Raw genomic sequence first — 18,344 nt, 5'->3', positions numbered from 1 at the left:
TTTAATTTTCAAGTTCTAAGTAACCGTGAGTTCTAAATTATTTAAGATGAAGCTAAAAAGATGGCCTAAATAAAAAAATCTCTATTTGACAATAGTAATTAATGTAAAAATAGTTTTATTAAAGTAATTTAAAAATTAAAATATTGTTAATCACTATTATATAAAATTTCATATAATATATATAATATTAAGGTCAATTAGAGTGCCATGAATTTACAAAACTTAAATTATTTCTTAAATAAGAAATAGAAAGTGACATTATCGTTAGATGTAAAATATAATATATTAAATTAAAAACAAAATATGTTTCTTCAAAGAAAAATTTCTTTTTATACAGTCATTTCAAAATCTAAAAACTTCTAAAAACTATTGTTAATAGTTGCTAGTGACTCTTTTTCTTTCTTCTTTTACTTATTTTTTTTCAACTATATATAAATTTAATTTGATACATAGTATTTTTTTTTTCATACTTCATGATAGATATAATTGTGAATTTCCCTTAATAATATTAGAGAAAAGAAAAAAAAAATGTAATCACCACTAAATTGTGTAGGAGAAATTATCCATTGCGTTTGACTGATGAATTGAGATCGTACCTAAATTTTCTTTAAAAAACACAAAATAATAATTTAAATTATGAAAATAATTAACCATCACCATCAACTACTGTAAAATTAGGTTCACAGTCTATGACGGTGATTGATGATGATTAATTTATGCTTATATAGAGTGATTATTCAAAAGTGCATATATTGATTCATGTCCATGGTAGGCAAATTAATTATATACGGTTGGATTTTTTTTTTTTTTGAAAAATATTGAAAAATATTTAACTTTAATCTTTATTTAAGTCATGCATACACTTTTTATTAGATTAAAATATCATATTTCAATTTCTTATAAAGTAATTTTAATACTAAATTTCATTATTATGTTCCTTCACCACTATTTATTAGTTATTTTTATTTCTATTGAATCTTCAAATCATAACTTTTTTATATATTTAAAAAATTAGAAATAATATTGAAATTTTCAATTACAAAATTGAAATTAAATCGTTATTTAGCACTTCCAAATAAATAACGATTTTAATTATATTTTAAATTTTGAAATTGTATATTTATTGAGTGAGACATCAATAGAAAAACTAATTTAATTAATTGAAAAAATTGCTATTTAGTCCATTTAGTTTGATACAATTAACTATCTAGTTTTTGTCTTTTCAAAAATATATTAATATATCTCTGTAGTTTATTTCAATTAGACTAATAATAAGTCATTCCATCTAAAATTTATATTTTTTGCCTTAATCATAATAAAAAGATGAAAGTATCCTTTACTGTATTTCTATTATACTTATTTATGTTAAAGTTAATTTTTTTAATAATATGAATAATTATTCATATAATAATAACTAAACAACTTTATTGAGAAGATGAGGTTATTATTATATATGAAATAAGAAAGTATATTATATACTATATGGAGTATATATACAGTATCGTAATGCTATTTCGTTTTACCTTTCGTATGACTGAAACAGCCAATTTTAAAACCAAAACCATATAATACAATATTAAATAAGAGATATAATGTATATATTAAATATGGTAATATATATATTTTATAGTAATAAAATATAGTATGGTAACATATTATATAATAAAATATAATATGGTAATATTATTTGATGGATACCAAACAATACATATTATCTTTAAAGATTTTAATTTTATTGGTTGGAAAAATAAAGGTAATCTAATTTTGATTGGTTATATTATATTATATAAGATACATATAAATATCGTAGAATATAATATGTTTAATTATTATTTTTAATAAAATTTTAATTTAATTGGTTACAATTATTTTTTACAAGTAACTTATTCAATAAAAAAATAAATGTAATTTATTATTATTTATTAAGAAACGCATTATAAGATTTATTGTTTGATATAAACTAGAAAAGGAAAATAAAAACTCAATATATATATATATATATATATATATATATATATAATTACGATATAATACCTTATATTAGCAAGCAGTATAATATATTGGAAGATTTTTTTTTTCCTAAAAAAAAGCAACCATAGAATTAAGTATATGCTTATTCGGCAAAAAGTAAAAAAAAAAAAATCAAAAATATATATGATGCTCTAAAATAATGATTAATATATTAATTAATGTAGTAGCTAGTACCAATTTTTCATATTTTAATAATATAAATTTAATAATATAAACAATTTATGATATTATATTATATACGAAATAATTAAATTAATTAAATTTAAATTGTAATAAGAAAATTCATGAAATTAGGTTGTCAAATTATAATAATTTTTTATTATATTATATATAGAAAATCAGCAAATGACACATAGCTAGAGATGAGCAATTTTTGATTTCTAATTGAGAATCAAATTAAACCGATTGAATTCGGTCATACTTGGATAAATATTTATAAATTCAATTATCGATGGATTTGGATATATAAAATTATATAATTTTCAATTGTTTCATACGGTTATCATATATAACTAACTTTTATTTTAAGTCCAAAATAATTAATTTGGTTTGAAATAACCCAATCCAACCTGATTTAAATCAGTTTGAATAGTTTATTATACCATTTAATTTCATATTAGATATTATACAGATATATTCAGATAAACTAAAATTCAGCTAATTTGGATTAGTTAGCTGAATGGTCACCCTTACATATAGCTGACTATCTCGCGTGGGTCCCAAACTTCCAATAAATGGACCCATCTCTCATTGGACCCAGGCGGGTAGCCGCGCGTATTTTGGATGGGCATGAAAACATCCATGTGGCTTAAACCAAGTTCAGACAAAACCCTATTTTAGTTTAAGAACAATAACCAATCTTACGCGCACACCCACACGCACCATACAGTTATCCTTTGCAATATAATCCAAAAAACTGGCTGGCCCACCCGACATGTTCTGATAATACCCATATGCGTTTTAATTTTTTTCACTTCCCAAAACAATACGACATAGTAACCCTAAAAACGACCGAAAACTAACACGATTGCGCTTAATTTCTGTATTAAACAATATTAATTAATTAATTAATTGATTATTCCCCTTCAATTTCGGCTTCAATATATTATTCTTAAATATAATGGAATATAATCTAATTATATAATTTAATTTTTATTGTGGAATTATATCGTGAGAGATACTCAATAATAATTGGAGCCAGAATCATATTAATATAATCATTTTACAATTATCATTTTTAAATTTAAACAAATGAAATTTATATATACAATGAATGTACACTTTAGTGTAATTCTCGGAATCAATTTTACTTCAATTGGAAAATTAATAGTAGGATTTAATTGAATTGATTACTGATATCATCGTTTAGTAATAAATTATTTGGATCCTTTCAGTTCTCTCCGTAATTTTCCTTTATTGATTTAAATTATTTAGGATATAGTTATTATTTGATGGAAATCAAATGATTAAAATTTAAATTATTTGATTTGAAAGTTGTATGTTCAGATAATTAGAGAGAGATTTGCAATTTTTAAATGAAATTTAAAAAAATTCTACTTTATTATATAGTTTAATCATTGATTTTAGAAAAAAAAAAAAAGGTAGATAGTCTATTAAGGAGGCTTCATTATCATTGGGAAAATATATTCTTTTATATTGTATATCAATAAGACCACATTATACAATAAAAAAAAGAATTAAATATCTCTAATGCAAAGACGTAGTTGAGTTTGCAAGTTGATTTATTTAATTTTTATGTTATAAATTAGAGAATAAGCTATGGGCTCAAATTATGAAATATTTTTCAATTAAAAAAAGTTTTTTTATCTTTTATTAAAAGTTGAAGTATTTTAAATACGAGTTCTTTCCACTATAAAATTTAAAATTGATATAATAATAGAGATATTAGTCCGTCAGACTATATTTAGTTAGAAAAAAAAAATTTTTATTGTATTGACATACATAATTTTTTTTTATTATATAAAACTCGAAGTTAAATTATACAAAAATTGTATATTATACATGTTTTTCCTTTTTTGATGAGACTCATGTGCCCTGTTGCCAACTTGTTGGCGGATGATATTCCTTTGTCTGGTAGAATTCGGCCTCTTGTTATAGCCATAAGACAATTTTTGGCTATGGAATGGAATTCCAAGATTAAATATTTAATAAATTTTTATTAAAACAAAAGAATTTCTGAATATTTATTAAAAAAAAAATATAAAATAAAAAAATTTTTATGGATTAAATTAATATACGAGACTATCCATCCACCAAGTGCAGGCGAGTTCTATTCTTATATATATATATATATATATATATATATATATATATATATATATTATTTTACTAATAAAGAAAATTGTTTTATCTTAAATATTTAATAAGATTCCAACATTTTTATTTATTTGTGAAAAAGACTGGCTGACCCTAATGCATTGTTTTAATATGAAAGTTAAAAAGTATTGAAAAGGAAAGGTTAAAAGTATAGAAATTCAATTTAGAAAGAGTTTTCCTTCACAATGAAGGAAGTTGAGATTTTATTACAAAATAAATAAATAAATAAATAAATGGAAAGTACACTTATTGCTTACATATTAAAGAAGAAGCATTCTATTATTGTTTAACCTTTAACAAAGCACCATTTGCGCCCCAAAATCTTTTATCCAAAATATGCCACCCCACAGCTTTTTCACATGCATCATTTTAGGCTTATTGCTTTTCCTTCCATAATTTTTAATTATATCAACTAAAATTTAGTTAAAATAATAAAAAAAAAGCATTTAATGTCAATAAAGAAAGGTGTTGGTCTTTCTATTCAATAAGAAAATAAGATCAATCATGTCTCAAGTTCGAGTTCTATTCAACACAAAAATTATTATTAATTTAGTAAACGTTATGCAGCGAAGAAAACTAATTTTTGTTATGTAGTTTATAATATTCTTCCGGTGCATTTAATAACTTCCTATTAACTAAAAAAACCCTTACTGCTTATAATTTTGATCATGATTCTATCTGAATAATTAAAAATGATATAAAATTATATTATAAAATTATATATAGAAGAAAAAAATTTAATAATTTGGCATTAACTGCACGTGCACAAAGCATGTGATGTTTGTGACAGGGTCAGGGTTAGGGTGGAATGGTTTCTTGGTCGTGTAAACCAAACATCATTGCGTAAAATACTACCTCTAAACCTACTGGTTCGATTGCTTTGTCATTCTCATTATAATAAACATAATGACGTGTAATATAATCATAGATTTTTTAGAAACTTATCACTTTCATGGTGAAATTTGTAATTGACTAATTGAAGTTGACTTATCTGTTACATATTTTTTCTTCATAATTAATCAATTAATCACTATGATTTCTTCATAAGCTTTTTTTTTTTTTTTTTTTTTTTTAATTTTAAAATTTTTCTCTGAAGCAAATGGTTCGTTTGCTGCTAAGCTTCTAGAAGTTTTCTCAAATACTAACTTGGTGGCAATTATCATAAATGTGTGTAAATGCCTAGCTACCACTTGAATTTGCATTATTTATACTGTTATATTTGAATATTTGAACAAAAAATCAATTAAATTCGATTGTTTTTTAGCAAACAAGAATTTGATTGCAGTTCCATTTAATAAATTCCTTCGATTTATTATTAATCGAATTAACTGGTTAATCAGTCAAAATATTTCAATTCAGTTAAATTAGATTATTCAATAAATTTGATTATTTACCGAATTAAAATTTTAATTTAATAAATTTAAATTATAAATTATAATTATCTGAATATATGATATGAGTATTTACACTAAGCAACAAATAAATGCTCTAAAAGACTTATCAACTGATAGGTTCATGCATATATGATATGAGTAAAGATTCAAACCTTTCTTTCAAGTCAATTATGAGAGTTGTGGGAGCTATTTACTGACCATGAGATAGCCTATGATAGTATTTACTGTCTTTATCAAAGGCAATGTATACCAAAACCCATTCAGAATTCAGTAGATGGTCCTCACTATTGTCACAGAAAGATTAAAAGGTCAAAGCTTCTAGATAAGACATTGAAAGTAGACATCATCTGAATATACAGAAATCATAAAGCGTTCGACTCGCTACTATTTATCACATATGTGGATCTTACATGCCGTATTGCATTTATGGACAACTCCTGTATCTGTTGGATCTACTCCAATTGAAAAATATTTTAAAATGTCCGAATGCAAAGGCGACTCGAAGTTTCTAAGGATTTTTCAAAGTCTCAATAGTCAGTGGTTATTATAACAAACCCAAAAATGTCATTATATTTTATTGTGGCTGGTTTCATAATGTCAAGGAAAAAGACATTGCCTCTATTACCTAAACCCTTTTTTCTAGCTTTTAATTGTATAATAAAAGACTTCATATATTTTCAAGCATTGTTTAATTTGACATTGAATCATGAAATTTGTTAAAGTAAATATATATATTTTTTTAATTTTCGGAAATGACTTGCAGTTCTATTGACATTGGTGTGTTCTTTATGACTTTATGTGGAAATCTGCACTTCTGATCATAGGGAGGACAGGTGATGGAAGATTTGGGTTAATTTCCGTTTCATTTATAATTATTCAATGTATCAGTCAAATGTATAAAATGTCAAACTTGTATCAGCAAAATCACTCACTCTCTTAAAATATTATCAAATTCACTATTAACATCATTGACCAGAAATATTTTTATACCAAAGTTTTTAAATAAAAAATAAACGTAATAGTCACTGTTATGCAAACAGTTGATTCCTTTCAAAATTTAACCAAAATAGAACAAATCAAACAAACTAAGATTTTTGGTTCAAATCGAACTGTATCAGCCCAGTTTGATCGAATTTAGCTATTTCTTTTTACGATTTTGAGCCTATTTTTTTAGAATCGAAATAAAATTTCAGGTTTTATCTATGAAAACTGAACCAAATTTTGTGTTAAAAACCAAATTGAACCAAATTAATTCAGTTCGATCAGTTTGTATGGCTCAGAACTTCTCCATGATTCACTGTTACAATTATATTTAAAACCATGCATTTATCTATACTCAGGAGTCGGTCTTCTCTAATAATAATGGATTGGACGCTTAGCTACTATTATTGACCGTACAGGCAGAACCAGTCAGACCATCATACATGTGATTGTGACCTGAACAAAACAATACACATTACAAAGCAAATAAAATGATACTAGTCCTTTTCTCATTTTGAAACCAAAGATAATCACCAACTCAACCAAACTAAAAATACAAAAATAGCATTTTGATATGAACTCAGATTCTAACTTCAATAAAATGGAAAGCTAATATCCTCACAACCAAGAAAGTGGGTTCCACAAAAGCCAGAATTCAAAAGAAATGAGTTTCTACTTTCTGCTCCATTCCATACCAGTTCCTGTAAAAAATAGCCATTATTTCATGCAAATATTTGTCATTACTACACAATTCTTGCAATATTCCCCACTCCTAAGTCCTAACCAGACAAACTGCTCCTAACCGCATGGCTAAAAAATTTTTAGCCCCATGTAGCTGGCAGTGAGCTATTCAAATTCTTTATATTTCTGAATCATCCACAAACTTTCCAGGATAGGATTAAAGTATTACGTGAAAACCCAGAATCTCAGATAAAAACAAAAATGGAGAGATGTAAGCAATTAAGCACGCATTGAGCAGACTTTTATGCACTTTATGCAAGTAGAACTATCTAAATAAGAAAATCATTTCCTGGTAAAATGATACTAGTTCATTTATATAATTGACGTTGTTCAATGTAATTGATGCAAGTAACATAAAGTTTTAACATCTAATGTGGGTTCCAAGACAGCAGTGGATTAAACCAGCACTAAACACATGTTGTAGCAGTAGCATAAAATTGCAAGGAGAAATATAATTACATTATCATGTTTGTGCATGTAAGCCAAGACTAAAGCATACTGATGGTGCTGCAGACTAACAATTGTTCAGCAGTGTTGAGTATTCAGGTATCCTTCAGAGCTTCCACCATCAGCTTATAGAGAGCAAATCCACCTTGATGGCAGCCAGGCATTTTAGATGCCATGTTTTCTAAATCAATCTGATATGTAGAAACACCTGATGAGTAATTATATATACCAATGAATCAACATATAGAATTAAATAATTTTCTATAGGACCATTCAAAATATTAAAGTTGGATTTCAACTCTAATCTTTTTCCCATAGCACCCCACAACTAAATTTATGATTTATCTATCGATTTTTAAGGTTATTCCATGTAAACCAAGAGTTTTATTGTTGTAAAACCTTATGTGATACTTATGGTGACTCCTAAGGCAAATCAAATAAAATATTAACAAGTACTCAGTAATAGCCTACTTCTTCCTCCTGCAACCCCCCCACAAGAGAAGTACACATATTGTATATGGTAATGAACCATCAAGCATCATAGCTCAAGCTACTAACAGCTGAATCAGCCTTAGAGTCCTAGTACAAATACTGCTGCATTCCATGCCACTATCGAAATTTTTACTGCATCACAACCATTGCTACACTACTGACACCTTCCATCCACATCTATCCCACCTTTTACATCTCAAGATTGGGTCAAGAAAAATGTAACCAATTTTGGGCATCAACTGAAAGCATAAAATTTGAACTGACCAATGAAACTGTAAAAAGTTGGGTCGATTCATAGCCATCTTGAGCATTGTGATACAGTTGATGAATTTCTTCTGATCCAAGGTGGCATCTGATGGAGAAAAAGGCAGCAGGTCTAACATTTAACACTCGACAGGATATACCAATAAAACGTACATTGCACTGCAAGCAAATAAAAAGCTAATCTTTAGATACCTTTTTGGAAATTTTATACAATTTTGTATACCATAGAACCCATACAAAAGAATTGCATCATTAACTTTCAAGCAATCAAGAGCAAAACATGTTTTCTCTCAATAGTATTGTATGGCAGTGGCCGCAGGCCTTTATTCATAATTCTCTTGAGGACTCATTCTCCTTTTAGGCCAGGCATAAGAGATTGGGCATAAAGTGTTGGGATTGTTCCAATAGCTCATTCTATAACAACAAAAGTATGCCAACGGCAATATCCATATTCATGCAACTAATATGGGTAGGGTAAATGTCTCATAACCTGAGCAAAAAGTCAGATATCCAGAGACATATAGTCAGTTCAAGAACATTTGTGAAAGGCTGATATTTTTGAAGTTATTGTTGGCAGAGTAAAACATTTATAGGCATCCACAAAGCATTTTATTTTCTCTCCACTAATAGTCTATAATAGAATTAGTGATATTCTGCATCTTTCCATATGAAACCGATGATTCCATATTAATAATTTTTGAATGCAACCCCTTTATAATAAAAAAATATTGGAAACCGAAAAAGGAGAAAGATAAACACTGCTTACTACCACCATGATAAAAGTACCAGAAGATAAATGAAGAAAAAAAAAATTTAAAAACTATAACTTACAAGAGATGTTGCTGGTACTCCAATTTCCTCGACCACTTCGCGAATAATACTGTCAAACATTTCTTGTGAAACCTTACTGCTAATCATCTTAGAGTCTGTAAGATCTTTGCTGCTCTGATGACAAGTTATTCCAACTTCCTCAGGCTGTCAATCATCAGAAAATTGCAATTGCACCAAAAGTCCAGAAATCAACATTAACTGCCAAAGAATAACAGAAGCACAAAAACCCTGCATCTAATCACTTTGAATAGATGGGACAAGATTTAGCCAGTGAACATTCTCCCAATGGAAAATACCAAAGGGCAAAATAGATCACAGAATGAATATCCTCAACCACTGATCGCAACTAAAACAAAGAGTGAAATGTGTCTTTTGTACCTCTGGATGGCCTCCAGGAAAAACGAAATGCCCAGGAAATTCCCCAACATTAGAACTTCTTTGCAACACAACTATTTTCTTGTCAGATGTCTCTACAACTGCACCATTACCGAGAGGGCTTGACATATGTTGACAATGTATATGGTCATCTGCAAATAAGCAAAGCTGTAGATGCTTAAAATAATTGACTTAAAAATGCCGCTGGATTACAAAAAGGTCCAGAAAGATTTTTTCAGCTGTCACAGAACAAGACATGCATATATATTCAATTAAAAAGAAATTCAGATTAGCAACTTCAAAGTAAAACAGTTAGTACTTATTTAAGATGGCAACAAGTAAGATACAAAAATTGCCTTACTCTTACTTGAACCTAGTTAAAATTTATCAATTGTAATGTACCTGTCCCAAATCCAATTAACCTTATCTGCTTACTACTTGAATCCACTCAATATATATATATATATATATATATATATATATATATATATAGGTAATTATTGTAAAATATTATTTACAATTATTAATTATATTTTTTAGTGATACTAATAATCTGAAAAAATATTTCAAATTCTTGGTTTTTTAATTTGATATATACTCCAAACTCCGAAGCCTGCAAATAATCTCATAATAATAGTCAGCTATACATAAAATAATAATTTAAAAAACAGTTTCAAGTAGCAGAGTCCCAATGCTCTAAATTGGAACCCAAAATGAGTATTTACTTTAAATCCATATTCATCCCAAAGGCATTTTATAGATCCCCAACTTTAAATCCATATTCATCCCAAAGGCATTTTATAGATCCCCAATCCTTACATGACGAAGCAAGTGTGGTCCAATAACCAAATCCATTTGTGTATATCTTTTGTATGATTTTGTTTTAACACAAAATATAAAAATTCAGTCAGACGCTTTTGTTCTTTATTGTTCACAAACCCCACCAAAATAAACTAATCATCTTAGAACTGCAAAAAATTCTAAGGACAACAAAGGAGAAGAGAAAAGACATTTGTGAGCTCATGTGTATCATTGACACAGTAGTAGTAGACTAGCAAAAACGCTGGAGTGTCAAACAATTGAGTAGGCAAAAAAATTAACTCTCTCTTCTCTGATGAACTTTCTGAATAATAAGTAGCAAAGAATACCTTCTGATGGAACAAGGAACTTTTCCCACAAAGGATTTAAGTTTGTCCCAACAAAAGTCCTGTGTAGCAGAACATAGTATAAAGTCTTTGTTATGGAGGAAAAAGAAAAATACTGAATATAAATATAAGCAGCTGTGTTCCATTGTGCCAATTAATAAATAGGCAGATCAGATAAGACTTATGCCAAAGGCAACCCTTGATTCATTAAAATAAAATAGGGAACAAGCTTCAGACCAAAAACAAAAAACAGAGGAAACAGAAGACTATGTGCAAATGATTCTTATTTCTGATAACGGGCATTTAACTTATGCATTAACTAACCTATGATAATATAATATTTCAAAAATCAATCAGTTGTTACAAAACCATGTTTCAGCAATGATGGAATGGAATAATATTTTGCGAATCTTTCAGCAGCCTACTCCAATAAAACTGACATCACATTCTCAGAGATAACATGTAAAATGATCAGCGACCTAACAGGCACATTTATGTATTATTGAGTTCATAAATGTGAGACCAACTGCAACGTCCAGCAGTAACTGCAAGAAGCCAACTTGAACTGTGTGCAAAATTTAACAAATATTACTAGCATTTACTGGTTTACATCAATTATAAACTTTTATTTTTTATGTAGCATTTATGGATTATGTAGATGACACCCACACAACAAGAGAGAGAGAGAGATAGAGACCTATAATCTGTCAAACCAAGGTGGAGGCATATATGAGAATCTTGATTTGATCCACCCCCACTAAGGACATTATACCCTCCATACTGTAAAGTTGTTAGAGAAGTAAACGATAAGCAATATAAAACCATAAGCATTAAAAGATTAAATATGTAGAATAAATGCAGGTCCTCATTGTACTAATGCATTTATGACTAAGGCATCAAATGCCATTACCAAAAACGGTAGATAGACTTTTTCGTTTTAATATCACTGCAATAAGTTAATGCCTAGTCTTATCAATACGTTGATCTCTCCTGCATTTTAAAAATATAGAAGACATTGCAATAAAGTAGCTTACAAGAACAACTCAGTATATCTGAATGGAAAACGTTCCTCTGGATGCTTATACATTGTACCTTTGTTCATAATGACATTGCTTTCGCCAACTTGACTATTTAATGAAATTCTAATTTCCCCCACTTTCTTAAAAAAGGTCATTTAAAAAGCTGCAGAACTAAATTGGTTCTAGTAAAAGTAACAGATTAAATGCCAATATGCTGGTGTTAGTTTTGTGTCTTTTGACAAAGTAAATCACAATATATCCAATCATGTGTGCACTAGCTGGTGGCATTATGAAGTTTCTGTTAACCAAAATGCATAACAGAAGACATTTTATTCTAATCTGCTTGATGAAATGAAATATAATACAAAAGTCACATATCGTGCTAATTAAACGATGCAAACCATCAGTATAATTTGTTAGAACTACATTAAATATTTAATCGTATATTTGGAACAAAGTCGACAACTAATTGGATCAGCATACCCGGAATTTTTTTCCATTGTACAATGATGAATTCTTCTGTGCCCTTTGATCCCATATCTATTCAAAAATTTATAAATGAAAAAAACACCAAAAATAATCCATAATTATTTTTAACTCTATACAAATTTAACACACAATTTCAATGCCCACGTTGATGCTAAGATCATAACTCTGTATATGATCAATATAATAACTGCTCTAATACTGTTGCTGGATTCACAAATATCTGATGATTTAAATCGATAAGTGAAGGGGGAAAATATCAAAATAGTCCAAATTTAAATAAAAACTCAATGAACTAATTTAATTTCCCTTTTAACAGAACAATATAACAAACATTAGCCAGCAGAAAAAATTCACTCACCTTAGCAATGGAGTTTTCTAATTCGACATCAGGATGGGGAATTCTATCGTATGATTGATCAAAATCAACGGATACCTTAGTTCATCATTAAAAAAAAATAGATCAATATAAATGCACGGCACAGACGTATATAAAATGTATATACGCGTTTGTTAAGACGTAGTGATAAGGAGGAAAAAGGAGAACCTGAGAAGGTGAGAGACCAGAAGGGCATGAGAACAGAAGCTTGAATTTGGCTTTCTCCATAGAAATGCCACAAGCACACCAACTGTTTGATGAAAGTGCTCAAAAAAAAAAAAAAAAAAAAAAAAAAAAAAAAAAAAAAAAAAAAACAACGGATATCCTTGCAGAATCTGTAGATTTCAACGTTTGGCGTTCGTGTTACGTGACAAAGACTCAAGTACCATCTCAACAATTTGTCTAAACATTATGCAAGTGATAGAATATGAGTGATGAATTTTATGGAATTTGAGAGATTATATTATCATTTTTTTTAAAGAAAAAATTGGCATGACTTATAAAATTAATAAATTCATATTATGGCATCATTTTCATCATTTTAAACTCGACAATAATTTCATTGCATAAATTTTCTCATTTCATCATTTTTTTTTTTATGGATAATGAAATTTAAACTATCTAATTTTTTCTAATAAATATTCTTTAAATTTGTGAATTCTATTTTTTTAACTAAATACTCTTTCGGTCGCTAAATATAAGTCGTTTAAGATTTTTGTATAAGATTAAAGAAATAATTAATTTTATTAAATTTTAATAAAATCAAGAGTAATTTGATTAAATTATCTCACATCATTATATTATATTTTATTATAAATAATGGTAAAATTAGAAAAATATTATTTTTTATTTTTTAAAATATTTAAAACGACTTATATTTTGGAACAGATATTTTAATGAAATATAAAATTTATAAATATTATATCTCTTGGATTTCGTGAAATCCATAATTTTTCATTAATCCAAACTAAACACTAAGAGTTTTTCTTTCTATGTAGTTTTAATTTAAAAAAAAATGATTAGTATTATTCCTTGGAAAAAATATTATAAAATTGTAAGGTGAAAATAATACATGTAACTAAAGAAATGTCAAAAAAAATACATGTAACTAAAGAAAATTTAACAACTTTTACGATCTTCAATCAATTCAAATATGAGTATTTTTAAACAATTCATGATGAATTTCTCATTTTTTTTGTTTTAATTAATCATAGAATAAATTCATGCATATTTTAAAATTAAAAAGTTGATGGGTATAAATATAGTACATAATCGGAAATATAGAGATTGATAAAAATAAAAAACATAGTGACAAAAAAAAAAAAAAAATTCCATGAGGTAAATTTAATTTTTTAGCAGAATCAATACCGTAAATTGCTTAAAATATACATTTCATTTTTTATATTTTTACGAATTTGGTGGTTCATTTAATTTAATCTTTTTTTTTTAAATGAATAACTGCTTAACAATTATTAGAATCCAAAAGCAGTACATTATGAATAATATTTAAAGGGTGTATATTGACTCTAATAAATCAGGCATAGAACCAGTAATTTGTGTTATCAGTAATTTATGCTAACACGTGGACAACTTGATTTGCTGATTTTTTAACAAAAGAAAATGAAAATAATGCAATTACTTTACAAAGAGATTTACAATAATGAATCAAAGAACCAAAATAAGGATAATTCACTACATTACTGTCCAAAGCTTGCTTGACTACCAATCAATCCGTTTCAAGCGTTATATGAGTTTGTAAATAATTGTCCTTAAGCCAACTCACAACTTCACGAACCCCATGACTTCCGCCACCACTGAGCTTTGCACATACCCGAGACTTTAGCTTCTTCCTCCTAAAAAATAACCCGTGCTATCCCTCACCAACGTCCTGTCGCCTGTTGCCCATGTACCATCCTCAAACCTTGCATCAATGTTACATTTGACTCCAGCAATAGGTGGTCTCCGTTTTGTTTCGAAAACCACAACAGGAACAATATGAACAACAGGCTTTAGTTGCAGAACCTGCCATTCATGAAGAAAAGTAGTTGCTTTCCTGAGTATCGCTACTGCGGTTGACCATCTAATATTCCATACCACTCTATTTCGTGCATTCCACAATCCCACACCAGTATAGCAGCCTCCTGTACCTGTTGCTTAGCGACTCACACAATATGAAACCACTCCTCAAAGCTACACATTGCACCCCACCACCCTACAGTAGACCAACTCCAACATTCCTTAGCCAAATCACAGTGAATCACAGTTTCAAGCTCCCAATACATGTAGGACATAAATCGGTAATAGGGACTCTTTTAGCTATGATCAAAGATGCTCTAATAGGCAATATATTAGAGATAGCCCGCCATACAAAATTCAGAACCTTTGGTGGGGCCTGAATATTCCAAACTCGGCTACATAGTGATTGAGACACAATACTAGCATTGAAAGATTGGTGATATAAAAGTCTATATCCACTCCTTATGGTATAGGGCCCTCCCCAGTTGTAAAACTTAATGAAATTCGTTGGATGAGCTGGGCCTCTTCTGCTGTAAACAACTCCTCTAGAAGTTCAGTGTCCCATTTTCTCCGGTTTGGAACCATTAAATCTCCAACACATATCTCATTAATCCCCGTTGTTTTTATAGAGTGAATATAACGCGAAGCAATATCTGGGAGCCAGGATGTATTTTAAACTAAGGTACCCCGCCCATTTTCGATCCTCCTCAGACACCCCCCTGACTTGCACAAATCGATCACCACAAATAGCTGGGATTTTTGCATGCAGGAAATTTGAATCCGTATAATACCATGCCTTATACAATGGACTAACAAAGTGCGTCAGGTCCTGTCATTAAATTCTAGCCTATTTTGGCCAACAAAGCTATATTAACTGACGCAAAGATATAAACCTGATGCCTCCATCTTCCTTCCTTCGATGTAATTTACTTCAGGATATACAATGGATACCAAAACCATCAGCCCCTCCATTTCGCCATCAAAACTGATTCATAGCTCGTTCCACTATATCAAAAATATCTCCTTGAAGAAGGAATAATGTCGTTAAATAGTTCGAAATTGCTTGAATCTTCAGCAATATCCCCTTCCCTGCCAGTGAGAGTATGACACTCCTCCAACTTGATAATCTTTTCCATACTTTATCTTGGAGATTAGCAAATACTTCAGACTTATTTCGACCAACTAGTGAGGGTAAACCTAAGTATTGACCGAGGGTCTCTACCGTTGTAACACCCAATACACCTGTTACCAAAGCCTTCATATCTGCTTTTATGTTTTTACAAAAATAAAGTTCCGATTTGGAATACTCTAACCTTACTTAATACAAACTAACTCGGCAACTAACAATGAGAAAAAAATTCAGTGTAAAATCAATACGAAGTTTCATTAGGACCGCAATTGAATATTCTTTTAAAATTAGCTCCTTTAAAGTTGTTCATAAATTTAAGAATGGAGAATAAACGAATTGAGCTCAATCTCGAGTTAGAGCATATAAAAGATAATTTATTTTTAACTATAAATTATAAAAGAACTAAGTTTAAATTTGATTTTCAACTTTATTTAAACTCAAGCTTACAAAACTTTCCGTTTATCTCATCTTGTACAATTATGAGTTCAGTTGATTATTGCTATGATTATCAATAAAATTGTTGTTTTGATTTTTTTATTTTTATTCTCAATTACAAAAGAAAATTTTGCTATGAAAAATAATTTTTATGCAAACAATATAAAAATAAAAAAATTTAATTTTTAAAAAATCAAAATACATAATGATATATATATATATATACATATAATCTATATTTTCATTAAATTAAACCAACGAGTTTTGAAATTATAAATTCAATTGTATTACAATACATCTTCATATTTAATATAAATAAAACTAATATTTAATTTCTAATGGTTAAAATTTTTGCTACTTAAGAAAATCAAATTCAACCATTTAAAATGAATTGAAAATGTCAAAAGTTGACTAAAATCATTTAAAAGACGTATACATGCACGATAAATTTCAATATATTCATAATTTAAAAGACATTATTACGATAAGATTATGAAAAAAAAAAAAAAATACAGACAGTGCAAAATGGGCCACATTTCTTGTTGAAGCATTTATAAAAACTAGTGGTCATAACTCTTAAATCATAACTACCAAATGAATATGAACCCACAAACATAAAATTATAAAGGGATTGTGATAATTATTAATTAATGACTTAAAATTACTCAAAATATAAATCGTTTAAAATTTTTGTAAGAAATGAATTAATTTTCCTAAATTATAATAAAATCAATGATAATTTATGAAAATAGTATTGTATTTAATATAAATAAGAGTAATATTGAAAAAACATCATTTATTATTTTTTAAAATAAATTTTATTTTAAAATAAAATAATCACTTATCAATGTGCAATAAGAAGCGGCCAATAAATGCTTTTATTTTCAAATAACAGAATCTCAACAACATACCACGTGAATTTGGCCTTGTCAATCTTTTTATCCATATAATTCTACACAAATAAATATATAAATATAATTATTAAAGTAGAATAATTTTTTAAATAAATTTTCTTAATCGACTGGTTTCATTCCCAACAATTAAAATAGACATTTAAAAATAAACTCTCTCTACTCCATTTTATTTGCATGGTTTGACAAAACAGACATATTAAGGATTTAATCAACAAAAGTTATTTAACTTTTAATTCATTAAGATATTAATAAAAATTCTTCTTTTAATGAACAATTATAAAAATTATTATGAGAAAAATAATTGTTTATCTATCTAAATTTAAAAATCTTGTAAATATTCTGGGACATCCAAAAAATGAATAACAAGCAAACAAAATGGGACGGAGGGAGTACTTTCCTCCGTTTCATTAAATTTATCAGCTTTTTACTTTTCATAATAATTAAGAAAATGATTAAATTATCTCAATTTTAGAAAAAATAAGAATAATGAGCTAATTTACCTCATTAATAAATGCTCATTTAATTAAAACAAAGTTTAATGTAAATATCTAGACAAAGATAAAATTAAAATAAATGCTATTTCATTTTCTAAAAATGTCATCCTAAATGAAAAAAAAAAAAAAAAATCAAAAAGTAACAAAATTAATGGAATGAAGCAAATAATATTATTCCTAAACTAACATGCTTTCTAGCATAATCAAACTCTAATCTATCTATACCTATATATCTAAAACATATATATAATCATACGTTAACAAATTATTTGAATTACGAACTGTACCTAAAACTTAAATATTAGATAGTATTTATCTCATACTATGAGTGGAGAAGGAGAAGGATGGAGGTGCTTCAGCGGTCATTTATGAGAATTCCAATTTTTGATGATCAAAGGGACTAAATAGCTATATTATTTGTGGAGAGAATTCCG

General features: G+C 27.9%; 1 protein-coding gene across 3 annotated transcripts; it reads right to left on the bottom strand.

The window, feature by feature from the left end:
- Positions 1-7,225: 7,225 nt before the first annotated feature.
- Positions 7,226-13,343, bottom strand: NUDT9 (nudix hydrolase homolog 9). 3 transcript variants are annotated; one of them, XR_001046545.4, is made up of 10 exons: positions 13,091-13,338; positions 12,905-12,979; positions 12,541-12,597; positions 11,736-11,818; positions 11,042-11,100; positions 9,897-10,045; positions 9,519-9,662; positions 8,688-8,846; positions 7,944-8,122; positions 7,226-7,444 (listed from the first exon to the last, which is right to left on the bottom strand). XR_001046545.4 is itself a non-coding variant. In XM_012209564.4 (9 exons), the coding sequence occupies exons 1-9, from the start codon at positions 13,148-13,150 to the stop codon at positions 8,113-8,115; spliced, it is 813 nt and encodes a 270-aa protein (XP_012064954.1). In that variant the 5' UTR covers positions 13,151-13,343; the 3' UTR covers positions 7,770-8,112. The 3 variants fall into 3 exon arrangements, 2 of the variants coding, with proteins under 2 accessions (XP_012064954.1, XP_012064952.1); XM_012209564.4 differs by lacking the exon at positions 7,226-7,444 and having other exon boundaries at positions 7,770-8,139; positions 13,091-13,343; XM_012209562.4 differs by lacking the exon at positions 7,226-7,444 and having other exon boundaries at positions 7,770-8,122.
- Positions 13,344-18,344: the final 5,001 nt, after the last annotated feature.

The sequence above is a fragment of the Jatropha curcas genome, chromosome 1, assembly GCF_041381405.1.
Source record: "Jatropha curcas cultivar XTBG-Jc1 chromosome 1, XTBG_Jcur_1.0, whole genome shotgun sequence".
NCBI lineage: Eukaryota > Viridiplantae > Streptophyta > Magnoliopsida > Malpighiales > Euphorbiaceae > Jatropha > Jatropha curcas.
Note: the sequence above shows the minus strand (reverse complement) of the source record. Positions and strands in the feature narration are given on the sequence as shown.